This window comes from Caretta caretta, chromosome 8 (genome assembly GCF_965140235.1).
Source record: "Caretta caretta isolate rCarCar2 chromosome 8, rCarCar1.hap1, whole genome shotgun sequence".
In the NCBI taxonomy this organism is placed as follows: Eukaryota; Metazoa; Chordata; order Testudines; family Cheloniidae; genus Caretta; species Caretta caretta.
The window spans coordinates 79,220,148-79,235,330 of record NC_134213.1 but is presented as its reverse complement, the minus strand read 5'-3'; the positions used below and the strand labels follow the sequence as shown (position 1 = coordinate 79,235,330).

Below are 15,183 nucleotides of genomic sequence, written 5' to 3'. Positions count from 1 at the left end.
GGGCCGGATGTGGCCTGCGGGCTGGAGTTTGCCCATCCCATTAACAACCGGTTCTAAACCGGCTTCAAAATTTAACAACCGGTTCACACGAACCAGTGCAAACCAGCTCCAGCTCACCACTGGCTACATGTACGCTATATGCCACTGCCAGTTATGTGTGAAGTGTAGTCATAGTCTCAAAGTCACTCAAATACCCTTCTCCTTGGCATTTCCTATTGGCTTCTGTCAATCCCTTTTTCAGGTGCCTAATTCTCCCCATGCAGTGTACAGAAAGCCTGGCCAACTACCAGGGTTGTGAATTCTACAAGGCAGCAGAGCATCTAAAAGTCAGGCATTGCAACACCTGTGAATCCAGCCCTTAGTCTTAGAAAGTAGTTTCTCTCTCAGCAAACATAATCTGCAGACTAAGTTTACTTTTCCTTGTTTTTTGTCATGCTTGCTAATTCACTGGGCTTCAATCCTGCACATAAATCTGATGAGAGAGCCGTTTTTTAAAAAGTGGGTAATTCATATTCACTGCATGCTGCTTCAGTCTGCAAAGTACTTAGCAAGCTGCTAAATGGAAACTTTCCTAGAAACAACATATCACAAATGCTTTACTTTTCCATAAGGCTTCTTGCTCTTGGCATGGCCAAAATGAATTAGGTTTTTGGGAAGGAAAAGTTCCTTTACAAGTAAAATAAAGCTGACTTGTACCTCATTTACTGCTTACCATGACACCTTTCTCCCCAGGAGGGCCCACTGGTCCTGGACTGCCCCGCTCTCCCTTTAACAAACAATTTAAAAAAAGAGAAGAAACAAATTTATGGTGTGTTATTTCACTGGCACAGTTCTCTTTCCACAGTGTAAGGATTTCTTACTGTGGCAGGGGTGTCTGGCTATTAGGGGTTAATGAGGCTAAGTGCCACAACTGTGTAGGAGTATGTCTACAATGGACCTGGAAGATGTGATCTCCAGCTTGAGAAGACATACCTGTGCAAGCTCTGATTGAGCCAGCGTTCTAAAAATAGGCATGTAGCTGCGACACCGGAGGGGCTAGCTGCAGCAACTACGTTTCTACTTTTGGTGCGCTAGCTTGAGGAGAGCTAGAGCGGGTATGTCACCTTGAACTGGAAATTACAAGGCCCAAAGGGGACTTCTGGTTGGTCTAGAGCCACTCCAGACCCTGGAGGCTCCAGTATACTGGGGACTTGTGACCCTCTAGCACATAATACTGTAGGCAGCACGAGGAGGAGGAGGTCCAGCATAAGGAATACAGGCATCATGGGAATATTTCAGTTCTGCCCCACAAAGGTAAAGTTGGAAGGCCCTCTGCTCATGATGTCTGGAGCCTTCAGCCCCGGAGGTCCCTGTAACACATGAGCTGCAGGCAGAGGAGGGCAGGAGCAGAGATCAGGCTTCTGTGGGGCTATTTCAAAGCACAGGTACTGCTCCTTACTGCCACTACTCCTACTGTTTTGGACTTAGCACCAAGTAGGAAGGGGGAGGGTTTAAACTTCTGAGCCTGCTGGTGGTGGACATTAGGTAGGTAAAAAGTTCAGAACCTGCAAGTTGTTTTCATGAACCTGAAGGATTGTGTGTGGGATCCTCTGAGATAATGAGAGTGATTTTGAGCTCTAGAGAGGTTAGGTAGGAAGAAAAGTGGTTATCAGCCTGGAGGGACACATGTGCATTCACACGCACGCATGTGGGAGGTGTTTCTGACCATGTGGGGGTTTGGCTGTAGGAAGAGGAGGCGGCCTAGGAACTTTCTGAGCTCAGAGGATGATGTGTGGGCAAGTTGAGTTCAGGTGGGAATGGAGTCATCTGATGAATAGGGAAGTACGTGAACAGATGTAAGAGACGGGGACAAGTCAGTAGTGGGGAGATAGATGGGGAGTGCTAGATTAGGAGATAACAATGAAGGGGGAATAGAGGAATAAATATGGTTTTCTCCCACTGTAGCCTTTACTATAAAGTGTCCCATTTCCTCAAAGGGAAGTGGGAGAGGGCACCTCTTTTTCCCCCCACTTCCCCACCAACCTTTCTTATCCCCCCAGCACAACACCTTCCTGTGATCCCCCAAATGCAACCACAGTGTCCCAGTTTTTTTGTTTTGAAAATAAAATCAAACTACAAGTTACTTTTTCCCTTCCATTTACTAGGTGGCTTACAGGAAAGAGATTCAGAAAGCTAACTGGGCTATACAACCCACTGGCAGCAGGGACGTGCCTTGCATGGGGTATGTCACATTCCTAGCTACCTACATTCTTTATGCATCCATGAGTTATCTATAACCGTAACAAATAAACAAGAGAAAAAAAACTTCACATTTCCCTCTATTTTTTAATAACACGTACATATGGGCAAGTCAAGCCCCCACCTCAGCATCAACTGCCACTGCCATTTGTCTAGCTCCCTGGCTAGAAGGGGAGGAGGGTTTTTTCCTCACCTCTTATACCCTGACTCCTCTTCTATCCTAATAACATCCAGCCCAGCTACTAGGCCTGGCTGAGGATTAATCTCGGCTGCTAAAATACAGCTCTTGAAAATAACAAATGATTCCTTTATGTTATAAAGAGAGGCACCGGGTACATCACATTACAGTGCACCACTAATCATGAAGAGACAAGTATCCAGTGAAGTCATGGAAACTGTCAATCTGTCATTAAGCAATTTGCTTCCATTTGCTGACAGATTTGCTACATTTCCTCTCCTATTTTAAACCAGCAACTGAAGTAAGTTTGTAAGTATATGAAGAGCAAACAAAATGACAAGATCTCCTTCAATACTGTATTCTAGGCATGCAGTTATGATTAAAGCCTTATAAAACTTATCCATATTTAAGATTTGACAACCAGTGCTTTCATTTAATGTATTTCCTTTTCCTTGTAATATAAACCAACAGTAAAAATATCACCATATTTTCATGGAAGTTATAATAAATTCATAGAGTAAGATTTTATCAGTAGCATTCTTTTGAATTCCAGCCACCAAAGTTGGTGAACTAATTCAATCCTGCAGGATTAAAATATGAATGGTGCTAGATCATTCTGACAAATAATTATGTGTTTTTTATAATTGAAACTGACATTCAGTCAAGTAATAGCTGTTTTTATCTTTTTGTTAAAGTAGAACTTGTCTAATATTCTTAGACTTACATTATGCTAATAATATTAACACTGCCAAACATTACATTCACAAACACATCTGAGTGTCATATAGGAGAGGAAACTGTAATTATGTGCATTTATTGACTTAGCTTCATTTAAAAACTGGCACAGAAATTTTACTAATGCTTATTGCCAAATTATCGTGTTCTGCTTTTATCTCTCTCCACAGCGAAGTGAAAAATGGCCACCCAATTAAAACAAATACTGATCATGTCACATTCTCAGACTGAAACCAATGAAATAGATAGGAAGGCAAGCCCTCGGGCACAAACAATATCTCTGCCCACTCCAGTAAATTCACAAGCTCCAATTTCATTATAAATAAAGGCAAACGAACCACGTGCTGGTCACTGGTATTGGATTTGTGTTGCATTTGATTACATCCCTATGTGTTAAAATGCATACTGACATATTAGTTAGGTCACAATGATCACTAAATAATCTATCATCAATGTATGGTTTCTATAAGCGATTTATACTGCTGTTCAGACTGAGGTGTTAGAAGTTACCTTTTCACCAGGGATTCCAGCAGGTCCAATTTCTCCAGGTAAACCAATGGGTCCCTACATGAAAAAACAAATGGATTTTATTTGTATGATGCCCATGCCACTTTGTGGTTTTGCATCTGCCAACAAACAAAGGGCAGATTGTGGAGCCCTTTTTCAACCTGGTGAGTCACCTACTCACAAGAGTAGACCCGGTGGTTTGCAAAGGACTGTTTATGTGAGTCAGAGTTCGTCCATGTGAGTAAGTGTTGTACAGCCTAGCCCATAGGACTTCAGGGGCAGATAATTAATACTAATTCCCAACCTTCCCCTTTCTGGTCGTCTCGCCACAGCATTACAGAGCTTTTCCTAATATATCATTTTCTCTGTTGAGCAGACATCTCTGGTAGTAGCTTCTGCTGACGATATGCAGTTGGGGCTAGATTGTGGCCTGTGGGAGGCACCTCCTGTACTCAGATCCAGATGCAATCAAGGGATGTTGGAAGAAGGGGAAATATTATTTAATTATTATTTAACTTTTATGTTGTGGTAGTGTACCCCACACACCTCCTGGGTGTGGTGTTCTGTCCCATTTAGTGGCACCGAGACCACTTAGAGAGAGATTAATGAGTCTGCTCTACAGGCATATGGGTTTTAGCTCATGCAGTAGAGGCTCATGCATTTAGCACCAGAGGTCCCAGGTTTGATCCTGCCCGCCAACAACCAGGGTCTGTTGGTGTTACAGTAGCACCAAAATGCGACCACGAGGCTGGGCCTCATTGTGCCAGGTGCTCTATCAACATATAACTAGCAATGCTAATCGCTTTCCCAGTGCTTTAGTCCTAGCCACAAATTTCTAGGAAGCTATAAATTCATCAAAGAATATCCTCGATGTCACTGGAACGCAGCCCGGGCAAAACAAAAATACTATTGGATTGAGGTAATACTTATTGTCTCCTGAGCTTGCTAGGAATGGAACACCCATTGAAGTCATGGGGAGTTTTGGCTGAGAAAGACACAGGATCAGATCTTTTCCTAAGAAAATAGCTCTCTTATGACCCTCTCCTACGAATTTCCACCAGTATTGTACAGGCTGTAACAAAAGATCTATATGGAGGGGTTCTTCACAGGGGTATTCCACTAATAAAAGATAGGTCCTTTTGGAACTATTCCACTCTCAGTGGCTTCAGTCCGCTCCCACTGAAGCCAATGGTAACACTCCACAGGCGGAGAGTCAGGCCAATGCCGGGTACTTTTCAAAAAACTCACCCACAACACCATGTAACACACTGCCACCACAACATTCCAAATAAATTAACAATTAAATAAAACATCTACATCTTTGTAGCATTTAGATCATTGTAATTCTAGGCCCTGAAACTCTAGGCCCTGATTCAGTAAGGTACTTAATGATGTGCTTAACTTTAAGTAAGCCTGTGTGTAGCCCAATTCACTTCAAATGCCTACCGTTAGGCAGGTCCCTAAGTACCTTGCTGAATTGAGCCCTAAATGCAGAAAACAAGGAAATTTAGAGCGAGGCCTGTTTTCCAACATACAGTTAAAACAGGACAACCCCTTTGACTAGTATCCTGATATTGATAGTGGAGGGCAGCCTTAGCTTTTTTTTTCTTTTTGCTCATCTTATTTAGCAGGTGCTGTTTTTCTGTAGTCCACTTGGCCAAATTTTAATTAAAGCTGCAATTTTTTTCCATACAGTATTTCATACTCTCTGCGACAGGTACTAAGGCAATGAATAACATAAATAAATTGGCTTATTTTTTAGGGATTTATTTTATTTCAAAATATATTGATAGGTTTCAATGTCCATTTTAGATATGACCATGATGAGATGAAATGTTGAGGGGCAAGGGTCCATATAAAGGCAGATAGACAGATGTCAAAAGAGATAATGGAAGCTAAGCAGCTACAATATCTGAAACCATATGGCGAAATGGTACCACTTGCATGATTATTTATTTTTAATTTTATACATATATATGTTGTTCAGTGAAGTTATGCTGCCTTTTTTCTGAATCTCTCTAAAATGGATATATAATTGAAAATTACTGAGTTTCCTCCCAGCTTCAAAAGACTTGGATGATTGACATTTCTTCTCTTGAGGCTGTTGTTAAAGCTTTTGGGCTCCCTCTGAACTCTTTCTTTCTTTCTTTTTCTTTCTTTTTTTTTTTTTTAAAGAAAACGGAGTCTTAACAAAGGGAGGGGAAAAGGCATAAGGGTAAGCAGACATATCTGTTCAGTGCAGAGTTTAAAGCAGTCTGTTGACAGTGTTTGAAAAATACCTTCCATGAAAGGCTTGTACAGTTTGCCTAGGAAAAAATGAAAACATCTCCAATGGAAGAAAATGTCCTTTCTGTAATCTGTAACGTAATTACAAACTCTCATTTGAATAGACCTGTAATCATTAATCCTACTGCATATGCCTCCCCTATATAGCCCACACATTGTTTTACTTTTGCTAGCACTACCTCAGAAATCTACCATCCTGGGGACATATTCTTTCAATTTGAACTGCCTCCAGTTTCTACGGTAGAAGGAGACTTTGAAAACGAGGCACTATGTAAACAAATGAGAGTCAAATTATAGAGGAAAAGGCAGTTCTTTATATTGAACAACAGAAAATACCTTTTTATGTTCATTTTTAACCATTCTTTCATACCAACAGGAACACATACAGGAGAACACCAAACCCTGTCAGCAAGACATCTTGTTAAAATGGATATGTTTTTTCAGTTTGTACATAGTAACAGCAGTTTATATACCAAGTGGAAAATTCTGGCTCCACTGAAATTAATGGGAGCTTTGCCACTGACATGAGTGAGTTCACCCCAGACATATAAACTCCATCTGACCATTAAAATCAATGGGACTTCTCATGGGAGTAACTCCTCACCAATGGAAGTCAGAGGTTCACAATCTGGCCCAGTCTAATAGCTCTTAATTATGACAGAGACTACAAAAACAACAAACCAATTACACCTACAGCCAATTTGTTTAAGCAAGTCTTAATGCTTTGAGGCAGTTTAGCGGCTCTGGGATTTGTGTTCTGAACATTACATTCACAGCCTGGACTGAGAGTAGGGACTGAATTGTGAAGAGCACACAGTCATGTTCTGAGAGACAACTCCTTAACTAGTGTAAACTGTCACAGCTTCAGGGATTTAAACAAAATGGAGCTAGGATAGTTTAGTCCAGCTGAGTATCTGCCCCTGAATGTATTACAGGTAAGAAATAATCTTTATTCCTGTTGAGTGCATTTATTTTATTCTGAGAACACCTAATAGAATCATAGCTAGAAGCTACGTGGAGCTGTGTTCATTTGAAAGAGTTACTTTCCCTGTAATGAGAGTTAGAAGAGATATTTCAGGTACTTTTAATTTTACAGGAACACTCCATGGCTAGGTGGAAAACTGGAAGTGCCCACACTCAAGGTTGGTTAGTGACTGCAGCCAGTTACTTCCAAGCAGGAGTAATGAACATGGACTCCTTCTGGGACATGAAAGCTGTGGAGAGGGTGGAAGAAACAACAACGGGAGCGATAGGAAAAGAAAAGAAACAGTCAGTATAGAGAAGCTGTGAATGCCTTGGGAAAGGAAAGCACATTCACGATCCCAATTTTGAGCTATTTGATGAAGTGAAAAACATTAATGCACATTCAGTATTTTACTAAATATAACAAATAATAACACATCCAAATGTATGATTAATGTATTTTTATAGCAGTAAGGAAATTGCAAAACAGCATGTAGACATGGCAAAAATGATGTATGAATGCTGTCCCTTTGCTACACATATTGGCTGTCCCAGCTGTGTATTGGCATAATGATGCCTTTTGCTTCTGTAAATAGTTATCAGTAAATGCTTGACTCAACTCCTTCAGTTCCACCTTGTCTTCTGAGGATGTTGCAAGTTTTTTTTTCAAAAAGAAAATGCACAGAGCTGGTGGTCCCAGCTACGTTCTTGGAGGCAGCAGATTTTCAATAGCACAAATCAGAGTTAGGGATCCAATCCCAATGACTTTCAATGGGAGCTGGGAGCCTAATTGCCCTTTGGTGCTTAGGAGATTGAGAGTTATGGTTCAGAGTGTTTCCTTGATTGTAACTCTTTTTGGATCTTGTTAATAAACATGTGGAAGTTTTTGGCTGTTGTCTCTTTTTGGTAAGGTGCAAAACAACTCCTGTAAGCCACCTTTACTACATTCACAAGATATTTCTTCCAAGAGTTTCCAACTGGAAAATCATGCAAATGGACCACAACCAGTCAGCAGCTATGTGCACCCAGGTTTTGAACACATTAAAGCATCATGAGGATACCTCTAATTACTATTAAATTCTGGAAGAAAACTGCTTTAGGGAGTCAGTGCAATTGTAAAACAAGTATTGTTGGAAACATGTTCTCAATTTCCTTGCTACCCTGAAGATCTGGATTAGCATGGGGTTAGCAAAAGTGGAACATTTAAAAAAAATGGTGAGTGAAGAAATAGCAAAAGGCACCTGGAATACATCATATAAGTGATCGTGAAATATGCAGTGTTGTTGTAGCCATGTTGGTCCCTGGACTGACACTGCTTGTGAAGTCTGGCAGAAATATGAAAGTTACTAGTAATGTAGTAATATTCAACTGTGTTATGTCTGTAACACATTAAATCAGATTATGTGTATAAGATTCAGAAGTTGGCAACTGCTATCTCTACATACATAGGAATATAACCAAGTTTAATTAGCAGTAAGCAACTTTAACTAGCACTTAAACAGGTTTTTGTTTTTCAAGAGCAAAAATATTCATACACACCAGACAGCTGTTACTCCTTTTATGATTTAATTATTATTTTATTTCAGTCTATCAAAATCATTGCTCAATAGATTTATACTGGCGACAAAACAACAATTCAGGGATTTCTGCCTTTAAACATGCTCTGTTTATATATATATATATATATATGTTCAATAAAATCCACAATCAAGGCCACTAGAAAACAGCAGGTGTAAAATCACTGCTAGATTTTGTGATTTGTACTCTGCTCCCTATTTTCCTGAAATTTGAGCTGTATTAGAAATATCAATGTTTAATATATTTTGATATCATAGCCAGTGTTAGGCCATCTCAATTACGCTGTGGAATACAGTATAAGGAGGGTCTGCTATCAGAGCTTGAATCTCACTAACTCTAGCGTCTGAAGTTGTAGCCCCCAGGAAGGCAGTTTGGGGTGTGAGCTGGCGAAGAAAGCACTTGGATAAGAGTTCAGAGCGTAAGGGCTTCACAAGGCCATAAAAACTATATTAAAATCTCAAAATGAGGGAGGTTCCTTAAGAAGGTGATATGTGTGAACGAGTCCTTTTAGAAACTTTGAAACAGTGGAATGAGAGAACACTGTAAGTCTGAGTGGGAGGGTAGCAACCTGAAATGAAAACTAAACACACCCTGACAGAGCTGACGTGGGGGCCTAACAGCTTGACCTGGGGGCTGTTATCCAGGATCTTGGTAATAGAAGCTTACAACAGGATGAGATCTTGTTGTGAAGACCAGATGGAAAAATCTCTTCCACTTTGATTTGCAGACTGATCGTCTAGAAAGGTGACTGTGCTGTTACAGGATCTTTTCGATCTATGTGGCTCTAATGCTGTCCGTTGTGCTCAGCCAGCCAACTTCCAGGTAATCAGAGTAAGGAAGTGGAGTCTGGGAGGAAAATTTAATATGGCAGACTGGGGAGAGAGACTGGTGGCTGTGTGGACAAATGCAATATGTCTGTGAGCTAATAATGTCTGGCCCAATAAGAGGCTGTAAGTGTCACTGTGGCTACATCCTGACTGATCTTCCTTATGACCCTTTGGGAGATGGGAAGAAAAGCTCAGAGAAGCCAATGAAGCCAGGGGATGACGAAAACATCTTGGAGTGACCCTGGCCTTGATATCTGCTCTGGAGCAGAACACAAGGCAAGATCTACCTCAGGGAGCCCCATCAGTGGAATAAAGGCTTAAGAATAGAGTGACCATTCATGGTTGGCTGAGTACTGTCTGCTGAGGCAATCCACGAGATCTTTGTTTGTTCCTGGTAAGTGAAGGGCCAAGGGAGTTATCCTGTGAAGCTGGTAGCATGTGCATTGCTTGACTGCTTCCTGACACAGGGAGATAAGCAGGCATCCTCCTGCCCGTTGATGTAATACATTGTGGAGCTGTTTCTGTCAGGATATGTACTGTGGTTCCTTTCGGGAACAGTTCTGGAGATACAGGTGCTAGTGGTATTGGTACTGGGGCCAGGTTGGCGTCAATAGTTATTAACAAGTCTGCTGGTATTGTTCAGGACTGTGGTACTGGTAGGTCTGGCACTGAAGGTGCCAGTGAGGAGTCATTGCCAGTATTGAGCTTCATGGCATAGTGCACTTAATTCCACATGGATGCAACAGAGAGTCAGCCCCGCTGGCCTGTCCAGGGTGATCAGGCATGTGGGCTTGTGAGTTAGAAATGTTGGAAGGCCTAACGACTAATTTCTTTGATTTCTCCCATTCCAGAAAGAGGGTCGGTGCCATGAGTTACCCCTTGAGCAGAGCTCATATCTGCCCTGCCTAGTGGAGGCGGTACCAGGTTTTGGCACTGATTGCCAAATCTGGTTTGGAAGACTGAGGACAGCTGAGTGAAGAGAATGCGGATCCTTTCTTGGTACCAGCAATGGAAGCCTTCCAGGTAGAGTCTCTACTTACAGAAGTACTAACGCAGCGGGATCTCTGGGAGGAGAGTCCCTTTTTTAAACTAGAGGTTGCAAGCCTGAAAAATGGGAAGGTTAGTGGAATTTTCAAGGAGGATGGGAAGGAAGAGAAAGGTCAGAAGAGAGATCAGAGAGTCAGAGACTAAGGTGAACATGATGGGGGTGCCAGCAGAGATTGAAGAAGAGGAAAATTCTTGATGATGTTGGTTTTCTTTTGAAAAAATATGGCAACCTCCTGGGCAGACAAAGTGGGACTGAGGGAGCCTACTAAAACATTTACTGATGTTTATTTACTGAAACAAAAACATCTTTATACCAATAGGCTGAGCCAAATAGTTTTGATCTCATACTAAACTTTCTCAGAGTTCATGGGGCTCTTTAGATCCAGGGCTCTAGTTTGGCTCACATAAAGAAGCCAACTGCAAAGTTTGGATCCAGATCACTACAGGTTTGAGCTCATCTCTGCTTATTACAGAAGAGGATAAATATCTGCCAAAGGTAGTGTATTAAGTCAGAGTCCTTTGGCATCCCCATAAACTCCCTTATGGCACAGTGGTACACTCCAAAAATCAAATTGAATGTGTTATAGAGAAAAGGAAAAAGGAAAATAACTGAATGAAAAAAATGATCACGGCCATAAACCTTGTTAAAAAATTAGGCCATAAACTTTCATTTGCAAGGATTTCTGTATGAGTCTCTAATGACAAATATCCCTTTATAGAAGCCTCCTTGACATAAGCATTTTTATGGAAAATGGATCAGAGACCAGATCCCACATCTAACACATGCGTAAGGAAGACCAAGCATACTGCCAGAGCACATGCTTTGTGTTAGAAACCGGACTACAGTGCAATAATTGGAAACATATTGTATACTTAGTGCAAAATAGAGTATATAATAATTTTTTAAAAGGCTTGGTTAGAGAGAAGCAGATATTCTTCCAGTTCCAAAAGAGTCATGTGTAAGCAGTTACCTGTCAGGCTATATAGACTAATATTTACTTTTAAGTCAAAAGAAAATTTTCCAATGAAGCATCATTTCATATAGAATTCAAAATTTCACCATATTCATAAGACATAATGTTAATGACATGATACAAATATCCATACAATATTTTCTTGCCATAAGAAAATCTTTATATTATTGTACTCTTTTCTTTCCATTCACCCATGAAAACTTTCCCTGCATCTGCACATTCCTCCCAGCTGGAAGATGAGATCTAACCTGTACCAATGCAATAATTATGTCTGCTTGTAAGGATTTATACACAGACACTTTTCTCAAGAGCCTATAAACTTCAGTCTTTCAAAGAGTTTCCTTCACCTAGGTACAGTATTTAAAAAACAAACAAACAAAACCAAACAACGTCCAGATTTCAACACATTAAAATGAATATTTCTAGGGTTTAAGACAGTTTCTTTCTATGTTAATTTTAACAAAACAACAACCATATTACAAACCTGAGCTTCTATTACTTTATGTCATACTGATATACTTAGAATTGTGTTTTCAACGTTTACTGTGAAACACCCCCAACCTTTGAAACTAAAGTCCAGTCTCAGACCAAGTTCACCAGCCCTGCATTTTGAGACATAATAAGAGTTGGTGTTTTTAGATTAGTTTGATCTTATTTTTCATAGTCAACAGCAAAAATAAATTAATAATTACAAAGGTAATGCAGCTTATTTGCAAAAAAAATAGGCCAAATGGTTGTCCAGCTAGCAAGGCATCCGCTGTACCCCTGCAACGGCAATGCACATCACAGCTAATAATATGGGAAGAGAAGCATGCTCAAAAAAGCCACTCTGTTCCCAATACACAAAGGAGGGGGTGGAACCTTGGCCTGTCCGCTAACACCATTGTGCTGGCTTTCTGGGGAACAGAATATTGTGCTGCAGACAGACTCAGAGCAGTTTACTCCCTCCCTGGAGCAGCAAGGGAGCCAGGAGGAGGACTGTGACTCTCTGAGTCACAGCATCACTCCTGATTGCTCCAGAGGCAGCACCAAAATGCAGATCCTTTGGATCCAATGGATAAATGAATCTGAGTTCATTCAGAGTTTTGAAGATGAAGGTAAAGACCCTGAAATGAAGCCCAAATCTGATCAGCACTAATGCAGAGTGCAGACAATTAGTTTTAAAGGCTGTCCTCTCTCCAGACCACTGTGAACATGGAACAAAAACGAGCTGAAATGGAAAAAGTATTGAGAAAATTCTGACTTCCTACACATAGAGGGGGAATTTAGCTAATGGGGTCATCTCCTGGGCCCAAGACACTTCCTTTGTCAATGCCAAGTAACTACTTGCCAGGAGCTGCCTGTATGACTGTAAGTGAGGTACAACATACGTGGGTCATATTACTTATCCTTCTAGAGGGAACACCAAAAAGTTGTTTTTTAAAAAAATAATAATATATTTTATTCCATAAGGGTTAGGAAAGGCTTTTCACTGCAGGGAAAGCAAGGAGATAGAGGGAAAATTCTTCCTCAGATGAATCTAAGTCCCTAGCAAGTTGGTTTACTTGGAGAAAGGAATAATGATGAAAATATAGAAGTTTGCATGTACACACACCTCACTCATTCTAATGCTGCCTTCCTCATCCATTTTTTGTTCTTGTAGCTTTCCCATTTTTTGCTTTGTTTGTATAACATTGTGCTGCAGTTGCTATACTCTGCAACCAAGCTCTCTCAATTTCAAAAAGAACAGAAATAACATAGTTTTCAGAGTATCAGCCGTGTTAGTCTGTATCCGCAAAAAGAAAAGGAGGACTTGTGGCACCTTAGAGACTAACCAATTTATTTGACAATAAGCTTTCGTGAGCTACAGCTCAGACAAATTTGTTAGTCTCTAAGGTGCCACAAGTCCTCCTTTTCTTTTTGAGAAATAACATACTCTCTCTCTAATCAAGATCAGATCTAATTCACAAGCAGTACTGTTTCTGCAAGATTTTGGAACAACCTGAGATACTGAAGCATGTTACAGTGCCATCATCCTTTACTGGGCAGACTGAGTTGGCTTTGCTTTACAATGCCATAAGCCAAGAGCTCAGGGAGGAAAATTGAACTGGCTTACTGAATTTAGTCTTTTCCAAAACCTTTAATGCCTTGTGCTACATGTATTTGCTGATAGCACTTCATTCTGAGTCAGGTAAAAATATGATGGTAGACTAGAACATTGCCCAATGTGCAGCGCCTGACAACTAAACAGCTGTTTGATCACAGTTTCTGAATCTCACTGCTATGCTTATGCCACTTGGCAGTCTAAGCTTTTTGGTGAGTGATCTGTATTAACAGTCAACCTTAAAACTTCAGATCAATTTCCTGCCTCAGAGCCTTTGTACTAAAAATGTTAGGAAGGGAACATAAGATCTATAGGTGCGTTAATCATGATTATGTTCAGAAGCACAAGGTTAGAAAGGCAGATGCCCTTGTCCTCTGTTCCACACACTGGGATCTGACTGTCTGTTTTGTTAAAATTTTCTGTCCTTTGAAATAGTATTTGGTAGTAAATCAAAGTAATCTGAGTAAAAGCCTCTGAGGCTACTTATTTGGGATATGTACATCCTGCTGGGGAAATGTATTGATTTTGTAGCAGATAGCTACAGTCTCACTGGAACCTTCAAAGGTGCAGTTGCCAGACTCCAGAATGAACTGAATATTAGAAAGAGAAAACATGTTGGCATCACTGCTTTATCCACAACTCAAAGATACAAATATAATGGGCCAAATTCTGCTTTCAGAAACACCACAGTAAATCCAGAGTAATTATTCTAGAGTACACCAGTATGATGTACCAAAATTCCACCCCATGCTTCTCATCTAAGATGACAGAGTGCTGGCAGGACGTTCTCATAAGCAAAGTGTTGGAAGTTAGTCTTCTTCCACCTTCTTCCCAGATGCCATGTGATGACACTACTCCTGTTAAAAAATAAAATGTTTTCCTGAATCATCACAGTGTACAAAAGAGGTGCATGAAACTTTGAGATGCAGCCTGACACGGGACCAGCAGTAAACAGCATGCTCACACCTGCACCATTATTGGGTGAAAATGAATACATATACTCTGTGAACGGCTGTAAGGATCCACGGGTCTAGAATGTGGAGTTGTGGGGTCCTTGGATGACTGATGCTTCCACATCACCACGGGGGAGCCAGCTAAAGGAGCATCCAACAAATACTGGAGGGTTATACACCTCAGGAAGTACTGCCCAAAAACACCAGAGTGAACCAGAATCCTGTGAACACCTTTTTGGTCCTCACCAACTATTTAAACCAAGAAGTTGCCCCAGAGAGCTGTCTGAGCAACAGTGCAGACTCCAGCTTGCTGCTGCTACCAACCCTGTTGTTTGCCTTGTCTTGCTCCTGATTCCTGCCATTGATCCTGGCCCCGCTTGACCTTGATACGTATCTCCTGACTTGGCTTGGTAACTAGTCCTGACTCCTGCCTTCGATCCCTGTCCAGGGGACACTACTGTTCCAACTGCCTATGCCCCAGCCATTACAATGCCATTTCCGTGATCATTGGTCAGGTAGCTCCCAAATGTCTCTTCTCATATTCCATCTTCACAGGTGACCCTGATATACACATAGCCTGCTACATGTAAAGGAAGGTAGCTAGAGAACTGGTGGTAAAAACATTATGCTGGGTGTAAATGACTGTGACATAAAGAGTGTTTGAAGTCTGACGCCATTGCTGTCCAAAATGCAACAAAGAGGTTCTTTATTTCCAGCATAGCATCTGGTGAACAAGACTTAACAGATCTCTTCTGAATGGTAGATGTCATGCTGCCTCCCACAAGTAGCACAGCTGAGCATTTGCTGGGAGTTG

At 41.0% G+C, this 15,183-nt stretch overlaps 1 protein-coding gene across 7 annotated transcripts in view; it reads right to left on the bottom strand.

Annotated features, from left to right (window-relative positions):
- Positions 1–15,183, bottom strand: part of COL24A1 (collagen type XXIV alpha 1 chain) — a 246,903-nt gene that overhangs the window by 85,474 nt on the left and 146,246 nt on the right. For all 7 annotated transcript variants that reach the window (XR_012669701.1, XM_075131667.1, XM_075131669.1 and 4 more), the window contains 2 exons: positions 3,662–3,715; positions 713–766 (listed from right to left, as the gene is read on the bottom strand). Coding sequence is in view for 6 of the 7 variants with exons in the window: in XM_075131667.1 (XP_074987768.1) it covers positions 713–766; positions 3,662–3,715 (108 nt within the window). In the remaining variant the exon portion in view is untranslated. The remainder of the gene's footprint in view (positions 1–712; positions 767–3,661; positions 3,716–15,183) is intronic.